We start from the raw sequence: 20,891 nt of genomic DNA on the forward strand, positions 1-20,891 counted from the left end.
GTTGTGTGTAGTCGGATGAATTATGTCACAGTGGAGGCAATAGTACCACGTTAAAAGCAATAATGATTATTATTCTGTTTTGCTTCTTCGTGATCTCATATGTGTTCCTTTAAGCCCGTCATTCAGTCATCGTCCTGAAGGGATGGGACAGATTTTCTAATCAATCCGCTGACTTGTTGATATTGAACTTTTTTTTCCCCCTCCGTTATCTTGTACAGTAGGTTGAGCACTGACATAACCAATCACAAATGGCACATTAATATGGTCTTTATTCGAGCTTGACTTCTACAATCTCATTTTGATTAATTTGTTTAGGACGCAGTCGTTCAAAAAAGGTGTGTAATGAACTGTCAAAAAACAGGAAACATTAGGAATGACTTCACAAAATATGTCTTTGTACAGTTAATTTGGGGCGGTGTGTCTCAGTGATCCTGTACACAACAAGGTTGGCATCCATAACAGTGTATTTAATTATATATCTGAATGTCAATAAACCAAAAAAAAACAAGAAGGAAAAAAAGGGGAATTATTTAGGCCTGTGATCTATAATCTGCTTGTTTGGATATCGTCTCTTTCCTCGGGCCTGCAGGCCTGTAGCATCTCTTTTTTAATATCTTAATAGGCCTCAGATTTTCTTCTCTCTTCCAATTTTTATGATTTAAGACCATATCCAAAGTAAATGCTTCAGAACATTAGGGGGGGGGGTTACTCCTGTTAGCATAGTTTTAGGGTGTTGGTGGATGTAGGTAGCATCATTTCAGACTGTGCCAGAAAAAAAAGTGCCGGATGATTAAATTAACTGTAATGAGCTAAAAAAAAATAAAATAAAAAAAAGACACTTTTGATGGGGTGGGAAGAAAAAAAACAGCCAGACTTTGTTTTTTGTTTTTTTTCTTAACCTTTTATCGCAGTTTCTGGCTGGGAACATGAAGTATAATGTTGAAGGTTTTTTTTAATAAAAGGTTTGGTTGTTCTTGTCTTCCTATGTGAAATCTATCTAATTAGCTCTCTCTCTCTTCCCCGGTGCTGTATTTACGCGCGTGTGTTTCCCGCGTGCGCAGTCTTTTGTGCCTCATTCACGCGCGTGTGAGTGGGCGCGTGTAGCACGCGCTTTCCGCTACACTCTGGAATGCAGCCAGTCTCGGCGCTTTTGAATCCACACTCGGCTTCCAAAACCCAAAAGCCTTTGATCTTTTTCTTCTTCTTCTTTTTTTTTTTTTTTTTTTTCCTCGCCGTCTCCTTACCCGGAAGAGAACCCCTTCTCTCACCCTCTCTTTTTCTCCCCTCTCTCTCTCTCAGCTGGGATGAACGCACACGTGGAAATGTTGGCTCGGCTCCACACTCGGACCAAATTTAGTCATACAAAGGCAAGGGAGAGCGAGGAGGGAGGAGGGTGGAAGCGGGAGGAAGGGAAGGAGGTGGCGGTGGTGAGGGAACCGGGAGGGGGGGAGGGAGGGGGGAGTTGGGGATGAAAGAGCCAGCCGCCGCAAGATCAAAGGGAGCCGCGACTCCGCCCCGCTAACCCCACCTCCGCGCTTTATAAAGATCTGCCTCCCTATCCCAACTTCGATTCTCACGCAATCTCTCAATGCCCAGACAGACACAGAAAGCAGCCTCTTCCACTGCTTTTTATTTGCAGTGTTTTTTTCTTTCTTTGCCCTGCATTTTATAATATATGAAAGTAAAAATACTCCCCCCCTCCTCTTAATAAAGACCCTTCGATGCGCCCTATTTTTCGCACTTTTGTCACTTGATTTTTTTTTTATGTCTGATTTAAAAAAAAAAAAAAAGGCAGAAAAACAGTTTTGGAGGGCCACTGGCTTAACTCGTTGTTATTGTCGTTTATTTCAGTTTTTGTACGTGTAGTTGCAACTTATTAATTGGGGAAGTGTGGCAGACACCGTATGTTGGGCCTGTCCTGTGATTTCACGTCATTCGGTTATTATGTTGGCAATTTTTGAAACGTAGCTACTTCGTTAACTCCACAGCTGCGGGACAGATTGGGCCTCCCAACACATTCGCGTTCACGCCAGTGTGAGGGAAATACACGCGACAATGACAATACGAAACAATTTCAGCATAATGAAAAACCCAAGAACCAAACGTTTAAAAAAATAAATATATATATATATATTAAAAAAACGAGAAGATCTTACTTTTATTAAATGTAACTAGAATTATTAGCCTGAACGCAAATAAATGTTCAGTGTACGAGTTCGTTCTGTGGACACATTTGTAGTCGGACATACACCTGATTTTATGTAAGGAGCTGAAAATACCCCCCCCCCCTTTTTTAAAAAAAATGAAATAACTAAAAATCCTCTAAAGTGGCCTCAGCTTTGGAGCATTTCCTCTTAAAAATTCAGCTATTACCATGAAACTTCTGAATTCCACCTCTTTTGCCTGCTAAAGAAAACCGAGGCTTCTCTTACTCTTTCTCTATTTCGATTCAAATGATTTCTCCTAATTGTTTTCAAGCCATCTCACGCGCAGACTGCCTTTAAGCCTCACTTCTTCTTCTTCTTCTTCTTCATCCTCTTCTTCTTCTTCTCCCCCTGTCTGCCCATTTGTTGTGAGCTGTGTACAGACCTCTCTCTCAGGAGGAGTGTCAATCGGTGCGGTGTCAATCAGAGCCTCGGCTTTGCTTTCATCTCTCCTTCCTTCCAATGTCTGAAGGGGGGAGAAAAGGGAGGGGAAGGAGGAGGGAGCGCAGCTACATTACCAACACACACATACACACGCTGGTTACATTACGCTGTGGAAGCGCTGCTGGGAGCAGTGGGAAGTCGGTCCTCTGTGTGTTTTTTTCCCCACCACCACTCTATCTTCCGTTATTTGATTGTTTCATGACTTTTACTTTCGTCTCAACTCATCCGACCAACTCGGAGGATGTATTTTTAAGCATCTCGGCGGCTGACCGAGTCGCCCGTTGTCTCGTCGAAGTGTTAAAACTGCGCTTTCCTCCCGTCACAGATCCATCAGTTACCTTCCCATCTCCGGACGGTGTTTTGGTTTTGTAAGCCTACTTTTTCCTTCTTCTTCTCCTCCTCCTCCTCCTTATTCTTCTTCTTCTCACATTGAAGGACACCTTCTGCCTCTTTAGTGGACCACGGAGGAAATGTTTTCGTCGGATTTTCATAGATGTGCACTTTCACGTTAAGTCATTTTCACAGGACCACCGAGTCTCCAGTTGATTGAATTAAAAACTGGTGATGAGATTTTAACTCGTGCTTTGTCCCCCCCCCCCCCTTTTTTTTTATCCCCCCCCCCCCTCCACCCCATGACATTAAGAGGCGCGCCGGACTCTCATTTTGACCCTGTACATCTAAATCTTTTTGGCTGTGAGACTCGGTCTCTTGGAAGTGAAGCGCGAGGACGCTGACAGCAGCCAGACTCCTCCTGTTGCTCCGCGGTGAAAACGCACCGGCGGCGCGCTTCAACGCCGCTTCCGAGGCTGCGGTTCAAGACAGAGGAGACACGTTTTCCCGCTCGGTTTTCTGGGGGGGGGGAATTTCACTGGGAGTTAACCTTCCGTAGTTTCGGACAGTAGCGGCGGTCAGTTTTTTTGGTTTGATTTTTTTTCTTTAAAGAAATCAAATCATGCCACAGTTGTCGGGCGGCGGCGGCGGCGGAGACCCGGAGCTTTGCGCCACAGACGAAATGATCCCGTTCAAAGACGAAGGAGACCCGCACAAGGAGCAGATCTTCGCCGAGCTGAGCCACTCGGAAGAAGAGGGGGACTTGGCGGACATCAAGTCATCTCTGGTCAACGAGTCGGAGAGCAGCCCCAACAGCAACCACCACGATGTGAGTAGTGTTTACACCGGCTGGCGTGGAGGAGAGACGAGTGGGGTCACTCTGACGTCTCTCTGCTGCGGTCCTCAAAGTTGTTTTCCTCTAATCCTCACCTGACCTGGCCTCTAATCAGCTTTTGGCACTCTGGGTTAATCGTGCTCATTAAACTGAGAAATCCTGCTGCATCAAAAGTCAAACAGGCCCCCAGTTTTTCCCTCTTTTTCTCTAATGACTCCTCCTCTATTATTGTTGTTATTATTATTATTATATATATATATTTTTTTAGTTTAAATCGTGTCTAAGATGAGTTCAGGTGCGTTGAAGCCACCTCCATGTCTGTGTGTGCTTTACTGTATTTGAAAATGTGGCTGATGCCCTCTGACAGCAAATGACAGAAACCCTTCAGGATGCCTCCTCCAGGACAAAATCCAATGATTACAGATGTTAATGCCTCCTTCTACTTTCCTCAGCAGTTGAATCTTCCTCAGTTGAATTCACGATGAAATTTACCCTGGGGGGGAAAGAAGAAAAAAAAATAGATGATAGGATATATTTAGAGATTTAAGAATTTTGGGCCTTGTGAGCATCCTGCAAGTTGGCTGATGATAACACAGTAACCGCCAGCAGCTGTATGCTCCACACATCAATCCACTCAGCACATGTGGTTTAAAACCTTCTGGCAAACAATGTTTTTTGATATTTTCTATAGGAAACGATGTGTTGACTACAGCCTGAATAAAAGGCTCACTCCTCAGTTATTCTGCAGGATGCTGGGATGATTTTTGCTATCATTTCTGATGCGTCTGTTTAATGGTGTCAAGCTGGTAATGTTTGCATGTTTTGTGTGTGATAAATGGGTGCGTTTGTTTTCACTTATTCTCGCCCGATCCAATTAAAAGGTTCTTCAGAGGCGGGTGGTTCCAAGAGAAGAACCCTTTTTGACTGTGTAATAACTGTAAATGCATCTAAATCTAAATGCTTCTTTGAGGCTTCATATTCTCTAAGTGCAGCACGGACACACATTGGCTTTTTTTTTGGTTGTTTTTTTTGCTGTTTTTGAATTTCTTCTGCACGTCCCTCCACCCATGCTGCGACCTCAGTCCTGCAGGCTGCAGCTTCACCCTCAAAAAAAACTTAGTGGGCTGTTTTGTCATTAACCGGCGCTGCTAATGAAATCCTGTGCACATTCGTCACCAAATGTCCTGGAGAAACGTCGGTATGTTAATCAGGAATCCAGTGACGCTCCCCTCGCCCCAGCTTGAAGTCATCCTGAGGGGCCTGAGCTCCGAAAAAGAAGAGGTCCTTTACCTAATTTTGATTTCGAGAAGAGGGGGGAAATGACTGCTCGAGGTTCAGGGCAAAAGCCGTTTGCATCATTTTCTCCGTTTCCTCGCGTGATTTCTCTTCTTTTTGCGCAGAGCTTTTTACATTTCTAACGCAAGTAGACTCTTGTTTATTTGAGTGTGAAAGGAGGCTTAAAGTTGGAGATGAAAATGAGAGTGGACCTATGGTATTGAAAACAAGTTAATTTGTAAGCTCCTTAAGGACATGCAGCTTAATTAAGTGGTTCTTCTGAAGCTTTGATGCAGGCTGCTCCATCTCCCCTCTACAGTTAGTGGCGTGTGTGTGTGTGTGTGTGTGTGTGTGTGTGGGTGTGTGCACAAGCCTGTTTGGCTTTGGGGACAAGCAAAGGGACGGCATTTGGCCCTCTAATATTTATGACTGCATCAGTATAACTATGAGTGTAACTGCGTTTGAAGGCCTTATTCTCCATCATTTTATTTGTTTCTTACTTCTTCTTCTTCTTCTTCTGTTTTTTTTTTTTTTTACAGGCAGCTAGACAGTCCCAAATACCGCAAGATTCATATCATGAAAAACACAGAGACCTTGAAGATGGTAAGTGACAAAGCCTTGAGCTGGAGCTTGTCAAATCTGCTTTGCTGTTGACAACAGTCAGCATGCCAGTTATTTATTATGAAACCCCCGATTTATTTTTTTTTAGAACAGATGAAGGCAACGGGAGGAAAAGAGAGCCACCCATTTCTTTTTCACTCTAAAACAAATGAACTCATCTCTTTTTTTTTATATATATATATTTATTTTCCTAACAGAGCTCCTTATTCTGCTGATCCAGGTCTAGTCAGGACATGCTGTGCCTTTGTAAACATGGCTCCCCGTTACCTACCCCACAGATGACGGGTGCCTGCAGAAGGGGGGAAAAAAAATAAAAAATCGAATAAAATAAAAGGATAAATGTGGCCTTTTTTCACATGTTTTTTATTTGGGAATGTTGGGAAGGATTTTGTTATGGTACAGTCAGACTATTTCTCATCAGTCAGCTTCCCCAAACAAACTTTCCTCCCATAGATCAGCCCTTTGGTTGTGCTGTCACATGCAACATGTTGCTGCCTCTTGGGACTCGTTGCTCCCTGGCCATTGTAGCCTGACCCCGCTGCTCCAGGTCATCATTACGGCTTGTGAAGAGGAGTGTGTCTCCTCTTTGTTCCCCTTTCACTCCCCAATAAGACCTCCTTAAAAGCAAACACTGGCTTTCTTCAGCAACAAGATCCATGTTGTCATCGGGTTATATAGCAGGAACCCGCCCCCCCCCCACCCCCCGCCCTTCTCTCCTCTGGCCTTATTACGCAGCGCGCAGCTGAGTGGCGAGTGGCGCTGTATTGAGGCCTCTCGTATAAAGCTCTCAGGTCAAAGGCATAGAGGAACAGTTGGGGTGTCTCCTGTTTTGACACAGTCTGTATGTTCTTCTAATTGGTGCTAATTGGCACAGAGGGGCTCCATTGTTCCGCCGTATAATACGAGCCTCCTCTGTAAGACGGGGAGAAAGGGCACAAACAAAAGGGGCCAATTGAAATGGGGCACAGGTTAAAGCGATAGACAGTGATATCATTAGTGCATCGAACCAGGCCAACTTTATGATTAGCTGCGTTGTTTCCCCCGTTTTCGGTCACTAAAGCATCCATGAAAGGGATCGTTTTCGAAGTTAAGCTCGTGTTTAAAGCCCCACTCCAAGGCCGGAGCTCTGATGTTGACTTAAAAGACATTTGCATGGTGACGATTTCCACTCTTTTTGTGTATTCTTTATTCTGCCGCAACGTGCAGCGACTGACTTGTGTTTTTCTGCCTTTTTAAAAAAAAAAAAACATATCAGCAAAGCATCCAGACATGTACAGCAAAGGCCACCCGTACACGGGCTACCCAGGATACATCATGATGAGCAACATGAACAGCGACTCCTACATGAACAACGGCTCCCTCTCGCCACCCATGGCCAGAACGGTGAGTAGCCATTTCTTTGATTTAATCCATTGTTCCCCCCCCCCCCAACATAACCGAAATGACCCTCCTGGCGTGCTGTTGGTTTAGCAATGAAGCGGAGCCTGAAACTTGAGAATCGGTTGCCTGTCAGATCAAAAGGAGCACGTGAGCGGTTCCTAATTTTGGATGACAACTGTGTGTGACTGGTCATCAGATTTCAGACGCTAAATAAACCGCCCGTGATGAAACTGAAGTAAGTGGCGAGGTAGTAAAATGAATTTTGTTGGACACATCAGCGGATTCTGAACGAAATAGTATGAGGTCAGTTCTGAGATTAAATCAACCAACTATTGATATATTTAGCCTTTGATATTAAACGTCACTTCTTTTTCTTTTTTTTAGCCACCGTCGGTATTGAAATTCTTCTCAATCGACTTGGCGCTGTAAAAAATGATGAAAAGCAGGCCCGACTTTCACCTGCATTTTCTTCCTCTTATGTCAAGTAAAAATACCGCCTCATTTATCTTTTTTCATTTTTCTCAGCTTCTCACATGTGCACATTTAGTAAAGTGCGCCTATTTATAGCCTCTCGTCTCTTTGGTGACTAGAATAACAGTGACGCGTCCTTCCAAGTCCTCGCTGCCCAAGCGCTTTGCGAGCTTATCAAAAGCTAACTTGACATGTGAATTCCTTATTTGCGGCTCTACGCGAGGTAACGAAAAGGAAAAAAGGCTGATTTTTGAACTGTCCTCACGAGCTGGCTTCGAACACATGGATGGACGTATTGTGATGATTCGTTAGCATCAATGAAAAGCCTTCCTGTGGTGAAAGGTGAAACGTAATCGTGAATTAATCTGCCAACAAATTGCCGCTGCATCGATGACATGGAGAAAATGAATTAGCAGCATTTCAGGTAAACAGACTTGTTCCCCCTCCAGAAGCTATTATTGTGCAGTGGTCAGCGTTTCCTGTGTAGTATCTGTGCATATAGATCTATGTCCCTGGGTTGTTGACACTTGTCCCCTCGAGAACTCTGTGTGACCCTTGGAAGCTACGTGTCTCCTGTGCTTTCCATGAGATATCCCTGTTGAAATCTCAAGCGACGCCTGTCTGCATGACCCACGTAAACCCTCTAATTAGCTCAGCATGACTGAGGAGGCCTGAAGGCAGCATCGCATCTCTGAGGCTCCCCTGCAGGAGAGTTCCCAGCGCCGTCCAGGGGAGGCGTGCCTTTCAGACATCGTCCCCTTAACGGTATTAATTTCAGGCCAGCTGCAGGTCTCTCGCTGGCGGCTTCCTGTGTCTGTCCCATTTGCAAATTTCTCCTCTAAAGGCAGACGCAGAATGCAGAGCACACCGGCAGCTGTCCACTCTAATCCCGCCCTGTCCACGTCTCTGTGTCACACTCAGGAAGACAAACGGGTTCAGTCTGTCCAGGCTTTGGTGCCTCCACACAGGAAACGCTGCCACATGGTGCAGAACGGTCTTTTGCCTGTTGTGCTCGTGCAGTAGGTGCCAGGTTTTCTCAGCGGGGTAAAGCTTTTGAGTGCGGGCTGTGTGCTGGTGTAAGATGCAGCTTTGGGAAGCAGATGTGATTGTCAGGGGTAGATGCCACATGCTGCGTGTAAAGGATCTTCGTTCACACGCAACTCCATCACGAAATGATGTTAAAATTGCGTCGCTTCTCCTCTGCCAAACTTGTAGAAGTGAAAGTATGTGGCACTGTGGCGAAATGGGGATGGGGATTACCTCAGGCTTTGCTTTGCCCTGCGCTGTTTACAAATAGAAGAGCTCCTGAAATGTGGGTTATGATGCTTGTTTTCTGGCTAATGTCAGCGATTATTCCGCGGTGCTGAAAAACTCAAAGGTCTATATGGAGACCAGCTGAGAGGAAACTACCCCTCAGTGCAGATGTATTAGGACAGGCAGTTAGGCGGCGAACTTGCTGCCAAAACTTCTAAAGCGCCGCTTTCATTTCATTTAATGTGGTTGCCCCCCCCCCCCCCCCCCAACCCTGTCTTCAATAAAACGGTAGTCATTTTTATATACGTTTCTCTCACTTATCCAATAACACGAGCCAAGGCTTGGTGGAAGGATCACGGAACATGAGTCCTCTGGCTTTCTCACTGATGTCAGCTCGCTGCCTCTGCTGCTGGCCACCGCAGCCACAAGATCTGCAGGCCTGGGATCGGTTTTCACCCAGATCAAAGGCACATTCTCTCTTTCATTCTCTTCCATCCCCAACCCCATCACCACCCCCAATCCCAGCAGTTTAGATTGATTTCCATTGACCATGACATTCCTGCACATGCCGTCCACTCATGATGGAGCTGTTGGGAGTTGCAGATTGTCAGCAGATTTTAGGACTTGGAGCTTAATGAGCTGACTCCGCCACAAGGGCTCAGACTTTAGTGTGAAGGTGCCTGAGAGGCCAGCTGCTTTGAACATGTGGACCTTGACAAAATGCCACCTACCTCAGGGAGTCAGTTGTGTGCCATGAATGCTCTGTTTGTGTAAACCTGCAGTCGTTTTAAGACGCGGAGTCTGCGGTTGTTCTTAGTAAAAGGCGTAAGGATGTTGGAGGTCATCGGTCCTGTGACGCGGCGCTTTCAATGAAAGAGCCGAAGGGGCATTGTGTTTGCTGCAAGTGATGCTTGAAACTTGGAACATCTGCACACAGAAAAGCTTTGCATTGTGGACGGAGTTATAGCAGCAAATTAGCTGCTATTAGTCACAGCATTTGGCTTAGGAATTATGTTTTGCCTGTGGAGTTGACCTATACTTGTTTATTTCACACCACCAAATAAATGTTTTGGCTTTAATCAATGTCTCCCGCGGGCGTGGGAGCTTTTTAACGTGTTAAGATGGATAACTCCAAGTGAAGGGGCTGGTTTGCTTATGTTGAAGTAACTGCAAAAAGCCCAGCAGTGCTCCAGTTGTTTCAGTGGGCAGAAGCTCTCTCATTGCTTTTTTTTTTTTTTCTGGTGTGTTGTAACATGAATGTTTTTCTTCTTCTCTCTCTCTCTCTCTCTGACGGCTGCCCATCAGCATTTTCCGATGTGTAAGGTAGCGTCGGGACGGGCCTGTATGTGACGTTTTGCTGTCTCAAATTGGAAAGAAACGGATGGAAATGGGATAAAAAAATAAAAAAAGCAGCTGTATGAATGAAAACTGATCAGAAATAGTACTGGTCAGAATAATTCCAGAATAAGTCTCCCACATTGTTTGCAAAGTTGAATCTTCAAAGCGACCTCATCACCCTGAATTTGATGTGTCGATGAGGATGATTTCACTGCCTCGAGGCCCGGATTTGGAAGTGTCAGCCTCTAAAAAAAGATCCCCGTTCATGTGATGGTCGGTGCATATTTTTAAATGACCCAAAATCCATTCTCGGAGCGTGCTGCTGTTGTCACACGAACACCGCGACCACCATTGGTTAAAACCCCCAAAGCCCCTGTTTTGCACGCTCCTCTATAGGTTTATCCAAGTCCCCAGAAGCGTGAGACCATGACTTCCTGCCGTATCCGTGTGGTGAACTCCGAGATGAAAATGCTGCTACAGTTCTTAGTTTAGTAGAAATGTTGACAGTGCAGAGCGGCAGCACGGGGGTTTTCACCTGACTGTGAGGACTGATCTCCAGCTCTGTAAGAACAGTCTTGAAGAGAGAATCGGAATAAAATCTGTGATTTTTACATTTTTTTTCCCCCACAATTCATTCGTTTATTTATTTATTCATTCTTGTTACCGGGGTTGCTGGTGGGGGGGGGTTTAGAGAGCTGTCTCTCTGTTGCAGTGCGCTTTTTTTTCTCTTTTTTTTTTCCCATTTGGACCCTCAATTGCAGATCCTCATGGCGAGAAGGAAGGGGTGGAGGAGGGGTGCTGTACTGAGCTTTCCTTTGATGTAGTGGGAACGTGACGGATCTGCTAGCCAGTGTCTCGCAGCGTGGAATCACTAACCCAGGCTTACCTAACGGGATTTGGTAGGACCGCTCTGGTGTCCCTCAGTGCCATGTGTGTCCTGAGCCCATGCCCTCAGTGCAACCGTGGAAGATCCCTGTTAAAGAGAACACTGCATCAACCAGCAGCCCTCCATGTCCACACATAACGTTCGAGACGGCAGCTCGAGTAGTTTCTCCCTACTGCCTGGACTCCATCTGATTATCTCATCCTCGGATCATCCACTCTTTTTTTCTTCTTCTTTAAGCGTATGTTTTTAGTCTCGAAACCAATCCAATCCAATGTAACGACTGTCCAAAGGCAGAAGTATATTCGCTCTCTCCGTTTTATGGCGTATACACCAAATCAGAGTCACGCTGACATCGGTGTCATCTGCTGTGCAGGTCTCACACAATGAGCCATGTGTGTGAGGACTGCACCGCGGACCCCACACAGAAGAAACACTCGGCTTCCCAGGCTTTTTGTGGTGCCGCTCTGTCATGGGCTTTTATAAACAGGGCCTTTAACGCCAAGGTTTGTCTCGCCCCCCCCCCCCATCGTATGGCCGCGCTGGTTGACACATTTAGTCCATATGCACCGTGCTAATGACGCCATGTGGTTGCTATCGCCTTATCAGTGTTTTCATCTTGTTAAATGGAGCTCGGCAGAGTGATTGTCTTCCCCTTGGTTCTCATCTTAAACAACAACAGCACATATCTCTCTGCGCTCGCAGACAATCAAGACTGCAGTTTCTGGGTGATTTATTTTTCTTGGCGACGTTAAGGCATGCGTGCTGATTTGTTAGAATGTGAAAAGGTAGTTTGTTGAAATTCTTCTTAAGGCTTTTTTTTTTTTTTTTTTTTTTCGAGTGCGCCTTCTGTGCCATCGAGGGACATAAAAACAACAATTCGAAGAAATGTTACCACATCGGGACTAGAAAGGACCGGCTGAACAGTTGAGATGAGCAACTTTTCTCCATATTCGCTGTGAGAGAATTGGCAGATGAGCGACAGCCAGCGGTTAAGCTGAAATGATTCACGTTTCGTGCTCAAAATTTTGATAATGAGACTTTTTACAGGAAAGCGATTGCTTGTGAGCATCACATGCAGACACGCACATGACACGCCCTGGTGACGTTCATTTTGGGCACGTGTCACAGCTCAAAGCAGAGCCCTCATAGACGATGACACTTTCTTCGTTCCCAATCCTGCCACTGAGCTGGGTGAAGCTTAACCAATCAAGCTGCGCAGCCTGGAGCCAGCCAGCCAGCCAGCCAGGCTTCCGTGGACAGACTGCCGCTCGGGCCTCAGCACCTGCTCTGGGGGCTTCACTCTTCACCAGCAGCCTGCTGCTGATCTCCAGGGGTCAGTGGAGGGCCTCGCCAAGGTTGTCCCTGATGCCCAGTTTGGTTTGAATGGCCTGGGTGTGGACTTCCTGTAAGGGTGGATAAGAAGTGGAGCCTTGAAGGCGGTTTGTGCAGCGTTTTTTTTTTGTTTTTTTTCCTCCTCAGTCAATTTTGTCGTGCAAAACTGTTGCTAAAGTTATGACTGCAGAAAGTTGAAAGGCATGGTTAGAGTTCAGGAACTTGGCTTTAGGCTGCTCAAAATTAGACGCATTACAGTCAAATCTCATAAACTAGCTCCACAGGTTTGTGTTTTTTTTTTTAAATCTAAAAATACAGTTTGTATGGCCCTGCGTCTTTAGGCCTAGATCGAAGCTTGGCAGTGGTCCCAAAAGGCCGATCACAGTACCTCACTGTTCCCTGATACAGCCATAAAATGAGTTAAAACATGAAAAGCTTTTTTTTTTTTTTTTTTACTTCATCCTGACAGCTTGTAGGTCTATAAAGAGGTGAGCAGCGCTCCAACTGGTAAACTGCAGCGAGGGGAACAATGGGGATCACAGGGGTGAAAAAATGGCTACAAATCCTGCCGGCTGTGTCCAGACTTCAGAGAAGCTCAGACAGCCCTCACTTTGTCCGGCTAAGAAATGGAGCTATGATCAATAGCTGCTCTGTTGTATGAATCTGGTCAGTCTTGGGCGTGCTCTCGCCCTCCCTCCTTCGTTTTGCTGTTTCATATTTTTCAGAAGCTCATTATTTCTTTCTGCTGTGGGTGTAAGTGCTAAAGAGGCTCACATGCAATGTGTATCTGACAGCGCTGAAATATTAATGGTCCCCAGTGTAGGAGGTTGGTATAGGGCCTGCATAGTTACAGTACAAAGGGTGCCTTCTTGCCACCAGGCTTTATTAGCCAAGCCATTAAATGAATAGATGGATATAGCTTGCACTCTCTTTATGCCTCCTTCTGTGTTCTTGTGCTAAACATCAAACCACTTTCTTTTCGTCAAACAGTTTCCAACAGAAACGGGTGTCAGATGCAGAAGTGTGTGTGTGTGTGTGTGTGTGTGTGCACGCATACATAGTTTCGTGTAAGAGGTTCACTCCACTGCTGAGTTTTCAGTGGGAGGACAAAGAGGAGGGCTTTGCTATCAGTTCATTTTGTGTGGTCTTGGCCATAAAAACACCCTGTTCTTTGACTGTGATAAAAAAAAAAAAAACCCAAAAAAACCTGTCTTCAATTTTTGGGAAAGCCATAAAAGTTTGTCGCTCCTTTCATATCGCCGGCGGAATTGAAAACAAATGCTACATTTCTCCCCTCCTCTCCTTTGAACCAGCCAATTACGGACTTGTGAAAATAAAAAAATAAAAGAATGAAATTCAGTCTGTAGATCTCTTTACCCCCTTCTCTTTTCTCTCCTCTCCTCTTTTTTTTTTTTTTTACCCCTTTCTCTCCTTCTTTCCTCCTGGTTTGGACTCATTTTTAGATTTTTTTTTTTTTTTTTTTTAACTTCTCGCTCCTTGTTTTGAAAGAAACCGAGGGGGGATCACTGATGTCAAAGTCAAAACCAAGAGCATTAAGAAAACTGGCGAAATGCAATACAGCTGCAATCCAACATGACGCTAGAAAATAGGGCTGAGGAGCAGAAAGCCTCTCTCCCGTATTCCCAGGGCGCGCAACTGCTCCCGGCCTTGGCTTTGATCTCTTCAAAGCCTCCTGCCTCCTACTAGATGGAGAGTCTTGGCTGCCGCTCGTGAGCGCTGGAGAGAGGCAGGGAGGGAGGTTGGGGGGTGTTTTGGGGTGGGTAGGCATCGTCTTTTCCTTTCCAAGGCTGAAATCAATCACGGTGCCGAGGCAATTATGTGTAATTCAAGCCCAGCCAGATTAGTGACTCTTGTTACCTGAGCGACCAGAGCTCTGTAATCTGCGAGACACACCGGCCTCACCAGCAAAAGAGTAGCCAGGGACAGGCGAGGGCACTTGAGGGGAAGGAGGGAATCGAAGGGAGAGGGAGAGGTGCTGAAAAGCAGGCTGCCATGCTGCTGCCCAGCAGAGCAGAAAATCGGAGTACAATGGAGTGATTACACTTGCAGATGTAGCCATATTTATGACGAGGTGGATAGAGAGAGAGCCCAGAGAAGGGAGCGTGCTGATTGCCATGGAGCTTGCTAGTTAGTGTGCTAACGAGCCAGGTCCCTTTTGTGTCAAAACATGTGCATACTGTCACCTCCGCTGTGCTTCCAGTCCTCCCCCACCATCTATGCCACCCCCCCTCCCTCCAGTGCCATATCTCTATCCCTCACGCCCTCCACAGTCGGCTCCGAAATTCAAGCTTGGCCGAAGCTCTTGCCCCAGGCGCCCAATTTACTATGGCTGGAGAAAAACTCAGTGGTCTCAAGTCACAGAGGAAAACGGCAGAGCTCGGCGCTGCTCTTTCCCTGCTGCCGCAGTTGGTCGGATCTGTGCAACTTATTCACCGTGTTAACACACAACAGTTTCTACCCTCGGTGGCTTGCTGAGAAGATTTCTACCCATTATGCTTCATCCTAGTTTTGAGCAAATCTCAAACATGGCAGGAGTCTAAAGCTCATGACTAACACTGCCTAAAGATTATTTATTTCTGTTCCTTTTCATTCCGTTTTTCTTTTTTTTTTTCATTTTGCGAATTCCCTTTTTTTTAAAAAGAGATTTTTGAGGTATTTTGGCAACAGTTAATTAGAGGTCTGTCTTGAGGGTGGTTCTGAATTGGCAAACTCACATTTTTGGACCAGTAAATTGAAAATGTATGATCATCCAAGCTTTTGAGTCTACCCCTTCTCTCTGACTGTAAGCACTGATGTCAGCGAGATGAAAACAAGGCTTTGTTTTCTTCCCCAGCAGTCACTTGATGCAGTATGATGAAACCCACAAAGATATCTAGCAAGAATTTGTTTGTTGATCTGACGTGCTCGCCTCGTACTCCATGTTTCTTTTGATCATCGGACGGCGCAGTCAGTGATGGAAGGCTCTTATTTTCCTCACTGGATGTACACCATAAATAAATGAGATGTATCATTACAGAACGCCGTTGATCAGGGGCCTAATGTCTGCGATGGTTTTAACAAAGCGGGGTGGACAGGGAAGGAGGGAACTGACTCTAAAAATATAAAGGTCATGCTGAATGGATTATCTGATGTGAATGGAGCCACCGTCCAGCTCAGCGGGAACCCTTAAATCCACCGTCGGCCATAACCCATCGGCTTCGGGGCCAGGTGATGCTTTTCATGTCCTCCAATGAAGACACATCACAGAGGCGTCCTCCACTTTGAGCTGCCCGTCATCAAACAATGCATCAAAACATCAAATCAATCCACCCCCACCATACCCCTATCTTCTAAGATGAAAGATGGGGGGGAAATGTAAGTGCCCACCACGCCCCCATACATTGATTCCACACTTCCAGCTCTCCCATAAGCACTGCGTACTGGGGGAAAGACAGTGGAAAGGTTATCTGACTGGAGTCCACAATAACATCTAGGCTTCACTTTGTATTTGTCTTTGTTAAAAGTGAAAAAAGTTACCGTACCACGATGGATACCATCAGTCCAACCCATTAAAGCCGTAAATTCAGCTGCATGTGGTTGAAAATGTGGTTGACTTTGACTGTATCTCTATATTAGCTTGATCGCAATTCAAATAGCTCAAATTCAGTCATGCATTGCTTCCCTAATAGACCAATAATAATATCACTCTCTAGCTCATTATGAATAAATCCGGCTAAGAGCTGAATTACAACCTTGCTGTGTTCATTGTATAGCTAACCATGTGGATTTGTGGCATCAGGTGCATAAGTGCGCCCTATAGTGTTGCTGTAACCATATGCTCCTGGTCTAAGGACTCCCCTTTTGTGTTCCAAAAAATTACCATTTCTTTGGACGTATCGAGGGATAAGCAGACGTTGTCCCTTGCCATGTTATACATGGTCATTGTTTTGTTTGTATTAAAGCCCACTAAACCCTGCCACAAAGCTAATTGACAGGGTGGAGTTTTCCTTGTGACCGCTCAGATCCTTGGAGAGGTTCCTTAAGAGTTCCCTGCTTCTGTGGGGCTGGAGAAAAGCCATTTGTTCAGGGGGGGATCAGATTTGAATAGCTCCGTGCTTGCCATTCAGATCTTAGCAGGGGCGTCTGCGCCTGCCTAGAAAGAAATCCTGAAATGTGTGGTTTGATTAATGACTAATTCCACGGTGAAAGGCAGTTGTTGGTAGTCTTTACCAGTTAATCCCTTAAAACGTGGAATCGCACCCAAACAGTGGGCTGCTGGTATTGTTGCCTGGTCCATTATGCGAATGAGAGGTTTGCAAAGTGATCCACAACCATAAATGCTTCTCAGCTCTGCCGTGTGAACCATGTCTCTTTATAACTTGCACCAAAATGGTCATATCAGTGTTGGAATACTGAAAAAGCTTTGTCTGAATATCATTGTGAGCGTAAACTAGCATAGCTTGAAGAACAAACGTGCGCTGAGGGGAAACAGGGCAACGATTTGTTTGATGGCGGGGTCAGACGTTCAGATCAAGGCCAGGACACAGGTGTCATGACACCTGAGGCAATGGGGCTTCACGTGACCTGCCGTTGTCAAACAATTACATAACCTCACTGAACCCTATTACAAGAAAACGGATTCTGTTTACGCAAACCTGACCTTTCCCTTTCTGTTTTTATTTGTTTTGTTGTTTTTTTTGTTTTTCCCGTGAAGTCATCAGTGGTAACTAACCGGTCTATATTTTTATTCATTCTATTCTTACACATTATGTGGGTGGGTGTGCATCTGTCTGAGTGAAATACAGACGGAAAACTAGGTCAATACTCTCTTCAGCTCAGGCAGAAGCAGCTCTCATTCAAATCACCTCCCCATCCACATTTTCCTGGTGTGTGTGTGTGTGTGCCGCTGAAAACCTTCCCTGCAAACACAGCAGCGCCCCCACAGCCGATTGCTTCCTCCACCTTTTGCTCACTAGCTTGCTTTCCTTATAATTTCCCCCTTTTTTTTTCCTGCGGATGTATTGTTGAATTTTTTTTGCATTTGAGCTAGCTGGGTCTTAGCGAGAAGAGTACTGTCTGTAGCGCTCGTCTCCACAAGTAGAGACGCACAAAGACCCCCACCAGACTCTATTTTCCCCCTCAACGTTGAGCTCCCAAATCCAAACTGACAGCCATTCATGCCCAGAATACCTGGGCGAAAGCTGAGGGGGGAACACTATCTAGGTGTAGCAGGCAAATCCGCTCTTGTTCGACAGATCTGTGAAGCTCCTGCATGAGGCAACTCATCAGCACTTTTCCTCTCATTCTGTGCTGCTTCTTCTGTGTTGTTGTATGGGAGCTAAGGTTTTAGCGCGCTAGCCGCACAAAGTTAGCTTGTGCTGCAGTTTTATTTGTGTACATCTCTCAGGGCCCCCGAGTGGTGTTGTTGAATGTGGATGTTGGCACCATCGTGCTGCCTGGCATGAATGTAGCTACTCAGCAGACCAGAGCTGGCTTCTAATGATAAATCATGCAGTGTGTTAATGCAGCAGCGGGGCTGCTATAAATAGTTGGTGGAGAGGGATGTCGATTGATTCAGGAGGGGGGAAAAAAATGTGTCTTCCAAACATTTTCCGCTTTTGGTCAGTTTCAAAGGCCGAGTTCAAACACAAGTCCTCAAGATTTAGAATTCCTCACCGTTTGGAGCACACAGCTGATCAGGTAAATGAGGCAATGATGCTGCTAAAGTAGGAGTGTGTATCTATCCCTTATAAAACTATTCGGCACATGGGATACCATGTTAGATGATTAGAGTGAAACTGAAATAGTCATTTCTATAAATTTGGCATTAGTTTGCTGTCCTTAAGTAGATATATGTAATACAAGAACAGGGAAGAAGATTCATGGATCATAGATGAAATAATAGGTGCTGTAGTAACCTTGGATTGTTGTTATTGCTGGTGCTAGCTGTAGCAGCGTGCAGGGATTAACTAACCAGGTGAGTCTCCCGGTCTGTACTTGATCAACAGACTTTTCGTCTGCTTCCTATTTCTTACAAAAGTTCTAATCATTTCCAGCCTTTAGATTTAAAGCTGTAAACCTCGTCAGTATCTATCTGAGCTGACGCAGCTCACTCAGAATAGAGCAGACCCACTCTTGCCAGTTTCTCTCTGGGTTTGATGTTCAAGTCTTGCTTTGCCTCTTTGTAGGATCTGAAGTTAAGCAAAGTCCAATGGATTTCGATGTCAAATTCGATCAGTTCACCGGTTTTGTGGCCCATAAACCAATGTTATTGCATCTTTCGTGACAAAATTGGGTTCCGATATGCATTGGTTTATCTTTACACCTCTAAGCCAAAGGCTTTTTTTCTTAATATTTGACAGATTCCAGTTTCTTCTGTTTTACTTTAGTCTTACTATCAGTTTAAGTCACAGTTGATAAGATAGTATATGACACAGCTTGGCAGTTTCTCTATACGTGGAACTTTAGAGCACCTGCAGAGAGCTTAGGCCCATTTTTACTCTAGTTCAGCATATACGTGCCGGAGTGATTCGACCCCCAACTGCATCACCTGAATGTGTTAGCCAGGCCGTCATAGCTTCAGGTTTGTAAGATTTTTGTACAATTTTACAGGTCTGGTTTTGGTCAGACTAACGAAATACTTTGTTTTATCAAGTGTCCGATAAATGAGCGAACTGAGATGTGTCAGTAGGTCCAAAGCATGCGAGCCATGTTCTTTATGGGGGTGAAGATGCTGAGTGGGTGCTCAAGTGTGCGTGCATGTGTGTGTGCGGTCTGCCTTTTCTGGATGCGTTTGTGTGTGCAGGCCTGCTGACAGTGGCACTTCAGCAGAATGTTTGCCCTTTCCTTAGTCCTTTGATGTGACCAGGTCCTGCTGTGATAATGAGCCCTGTGCCCCGCCGCAAGGTGAACATCCTGCAGTTCGCCCAGGGCTCTGCCAGAGCGGCGGCCCAACCCCCGCTAAACCCACACATGCGCAGACATGCACGCACACACACTCTAGCCCGCAAACTTACGAGTGGAACGACAGACCTCCATTCAGGGCTGATCCACCTCCACCCAGTGCACAGATTGAGAACATATACCGTAAGGTGTCCCGCGGACATTTCAAGCCCAAAATCTCTACCAGTGCTCATGTGCACAAGACCTACCATATGGCAAGAGCATGTGGATCGCGATCACGATTCTTAGGAATGTGCTGTAGTACGATGTGGTCAACCTGCACACTTGCAAAGAAAATGATCAAATGTCGGCAGAATCATTTAGATTCAGCTGAATCGTAAGTATTGGTTTCAGGATATCTTAGGAAATGTGTAATGATTGGTCAACAGCTATTGAACAACAACAAAATGCTTTATTATACTTAAAGAATAAAAAAAACCCCTCAAGATTGTGGATACATGGTGGTAAAAAAAAACCCGAATGCAACCCACCTCTCCCTCCACTTTGAAGCAACGTGTGTGGCCCAGGCTGAAAGCAGTTTAGGGTTGTACCTCCAGTAGCTGTTGTGATATGATACTGAATTACTTTATTGTTTCCACAATCTAAAACGACCAACAAATGACGGTTTAACACCCACCCCAAAAGGCTTTGAGTATTTCCATGTTTCCTTATCAGCTAGCGGAGGTATAATGCGATTTTTGCTACAAATCTCTTGTTAAATGTCGGTTTTCATTGAGCACAAACTGCCAGTTAGGTCGGAACAGGACGATGGATCTATTAGTGGGCAGGTAGTAAAATTCTGCAAGTGAACAGCGTCAGGTGCCCAAATGGGTAGTGAAACTGGTGCTGCTGTCCGAATGCATGGATTTCCTGCTGACTGATTTGTTCTGTTGTTCCCAATTAGAACTGCTGGCCACAAGAAGTGAGTCGCTTCTCTGTTGTTGGAAAAAAAAAAAAAAGGCCTGAGAAAAGAAACCCTTGCAAAGGCTACGAGGCAGTCCTTTTCTAAAGGGCTTCAGGCTATCCTGGAAATAACTGGAGTGGTGCTTTCAGCCCGTAGCATACCCTCCATAAGTAAAGGCAAAGGAGAGAGACGCTATTGAAAAGGCTCAAAAGGAACGTTGAGTGTTTGGGGCACAAGTCATGTGAGGTTTGTTTCTTTTGCAAACAAAATGAAATTTTTGACCAGGATGGGAACTATAGAGAATCGACAACACACTGTAAGTTTTTTCTTGTTGTTATTGTTTATTTATTGTTTTGTGGAGAACATGGAATGCCACCAGTTGCATTGCTGGTTAAAATCATGTTCTGTTTTTTCCAATAAAACCTTTTGTAAAATTGAGGCCATTTTGCCATATTTTTGCTGACTAACAATAACATAGACTCCAGTAACAGTTATGCTGTCTGATTGTCGGGATTCTTATTGAATTATTTCCAAAGCCTCTTAACCTCTCACATGTACTCCTTTTTTTTGTTATTTCACAGCCTATCTCTAAGTTTCCTACTTTTTCTGGCTTGACGGGTAAGGAGATGGCAACAGGATTACCGCTAATGTTCTGCTCCTTTTCCCCTCAGTTTG

The 20,891-nt window shown here is 45.2% G+C and overlaps 1 protein-coding gene across 8 annotated transcripts in view; it reads left to right on the forward strand.

Annotated features, from left to right (window-relative positions):
- The first annotated feature begins 2,729 nt into the window (after positions 1-2,729).
- The window catches only part of lef1 (lymphoid enhancer-binding factor 1), a 40,933-nt gene continuing 22,771 nt past the window's right edge, over positions 2,730-20,891 (forward strand). For 7 of the 8 annotated variants that reach the window (XM_072384974.1, XM_072384975.1, XM_072384977.1 and 4 more), the window contains exons 1-3: positions 2,731-3,807; positions 5,628-5,691; positions 6,965-7,092. In XM_072384974.1, coding sequence (XP_072241075.1) covers positions 3,601-3,807; positions 5,628-5,691; positions 6,965-7,092 — 399 coding nt within the window. In that variant the 5' untranslated portion in view covers positions 2,731-3,600. Of the gene's footprint in view, positions 3,808-5,627; positions 5,692-6,964; positions 7,093-20,891 lie in introns of all 8 variants that reach the window. The other variant, XM_072384976.1, reaches the window with a different exon arrangement.

The sequence above is a fragment of the Leuresthes tenuis genome, unplaced genomic scaffold (assembly GCF_036924035.1).
Source record: "Leuresthes tenuis unplaced genomic scaffold, fLeuTen1.0.hap1 SCAF_4, whole genome shotgun sequence".
Lineage (NCBI taxonomy): Eukaryota > Metazoa > Chordata > Actinopteri > Atheriniformes > Atherinopsidae > Leuresthes > Leuresthes tenuis.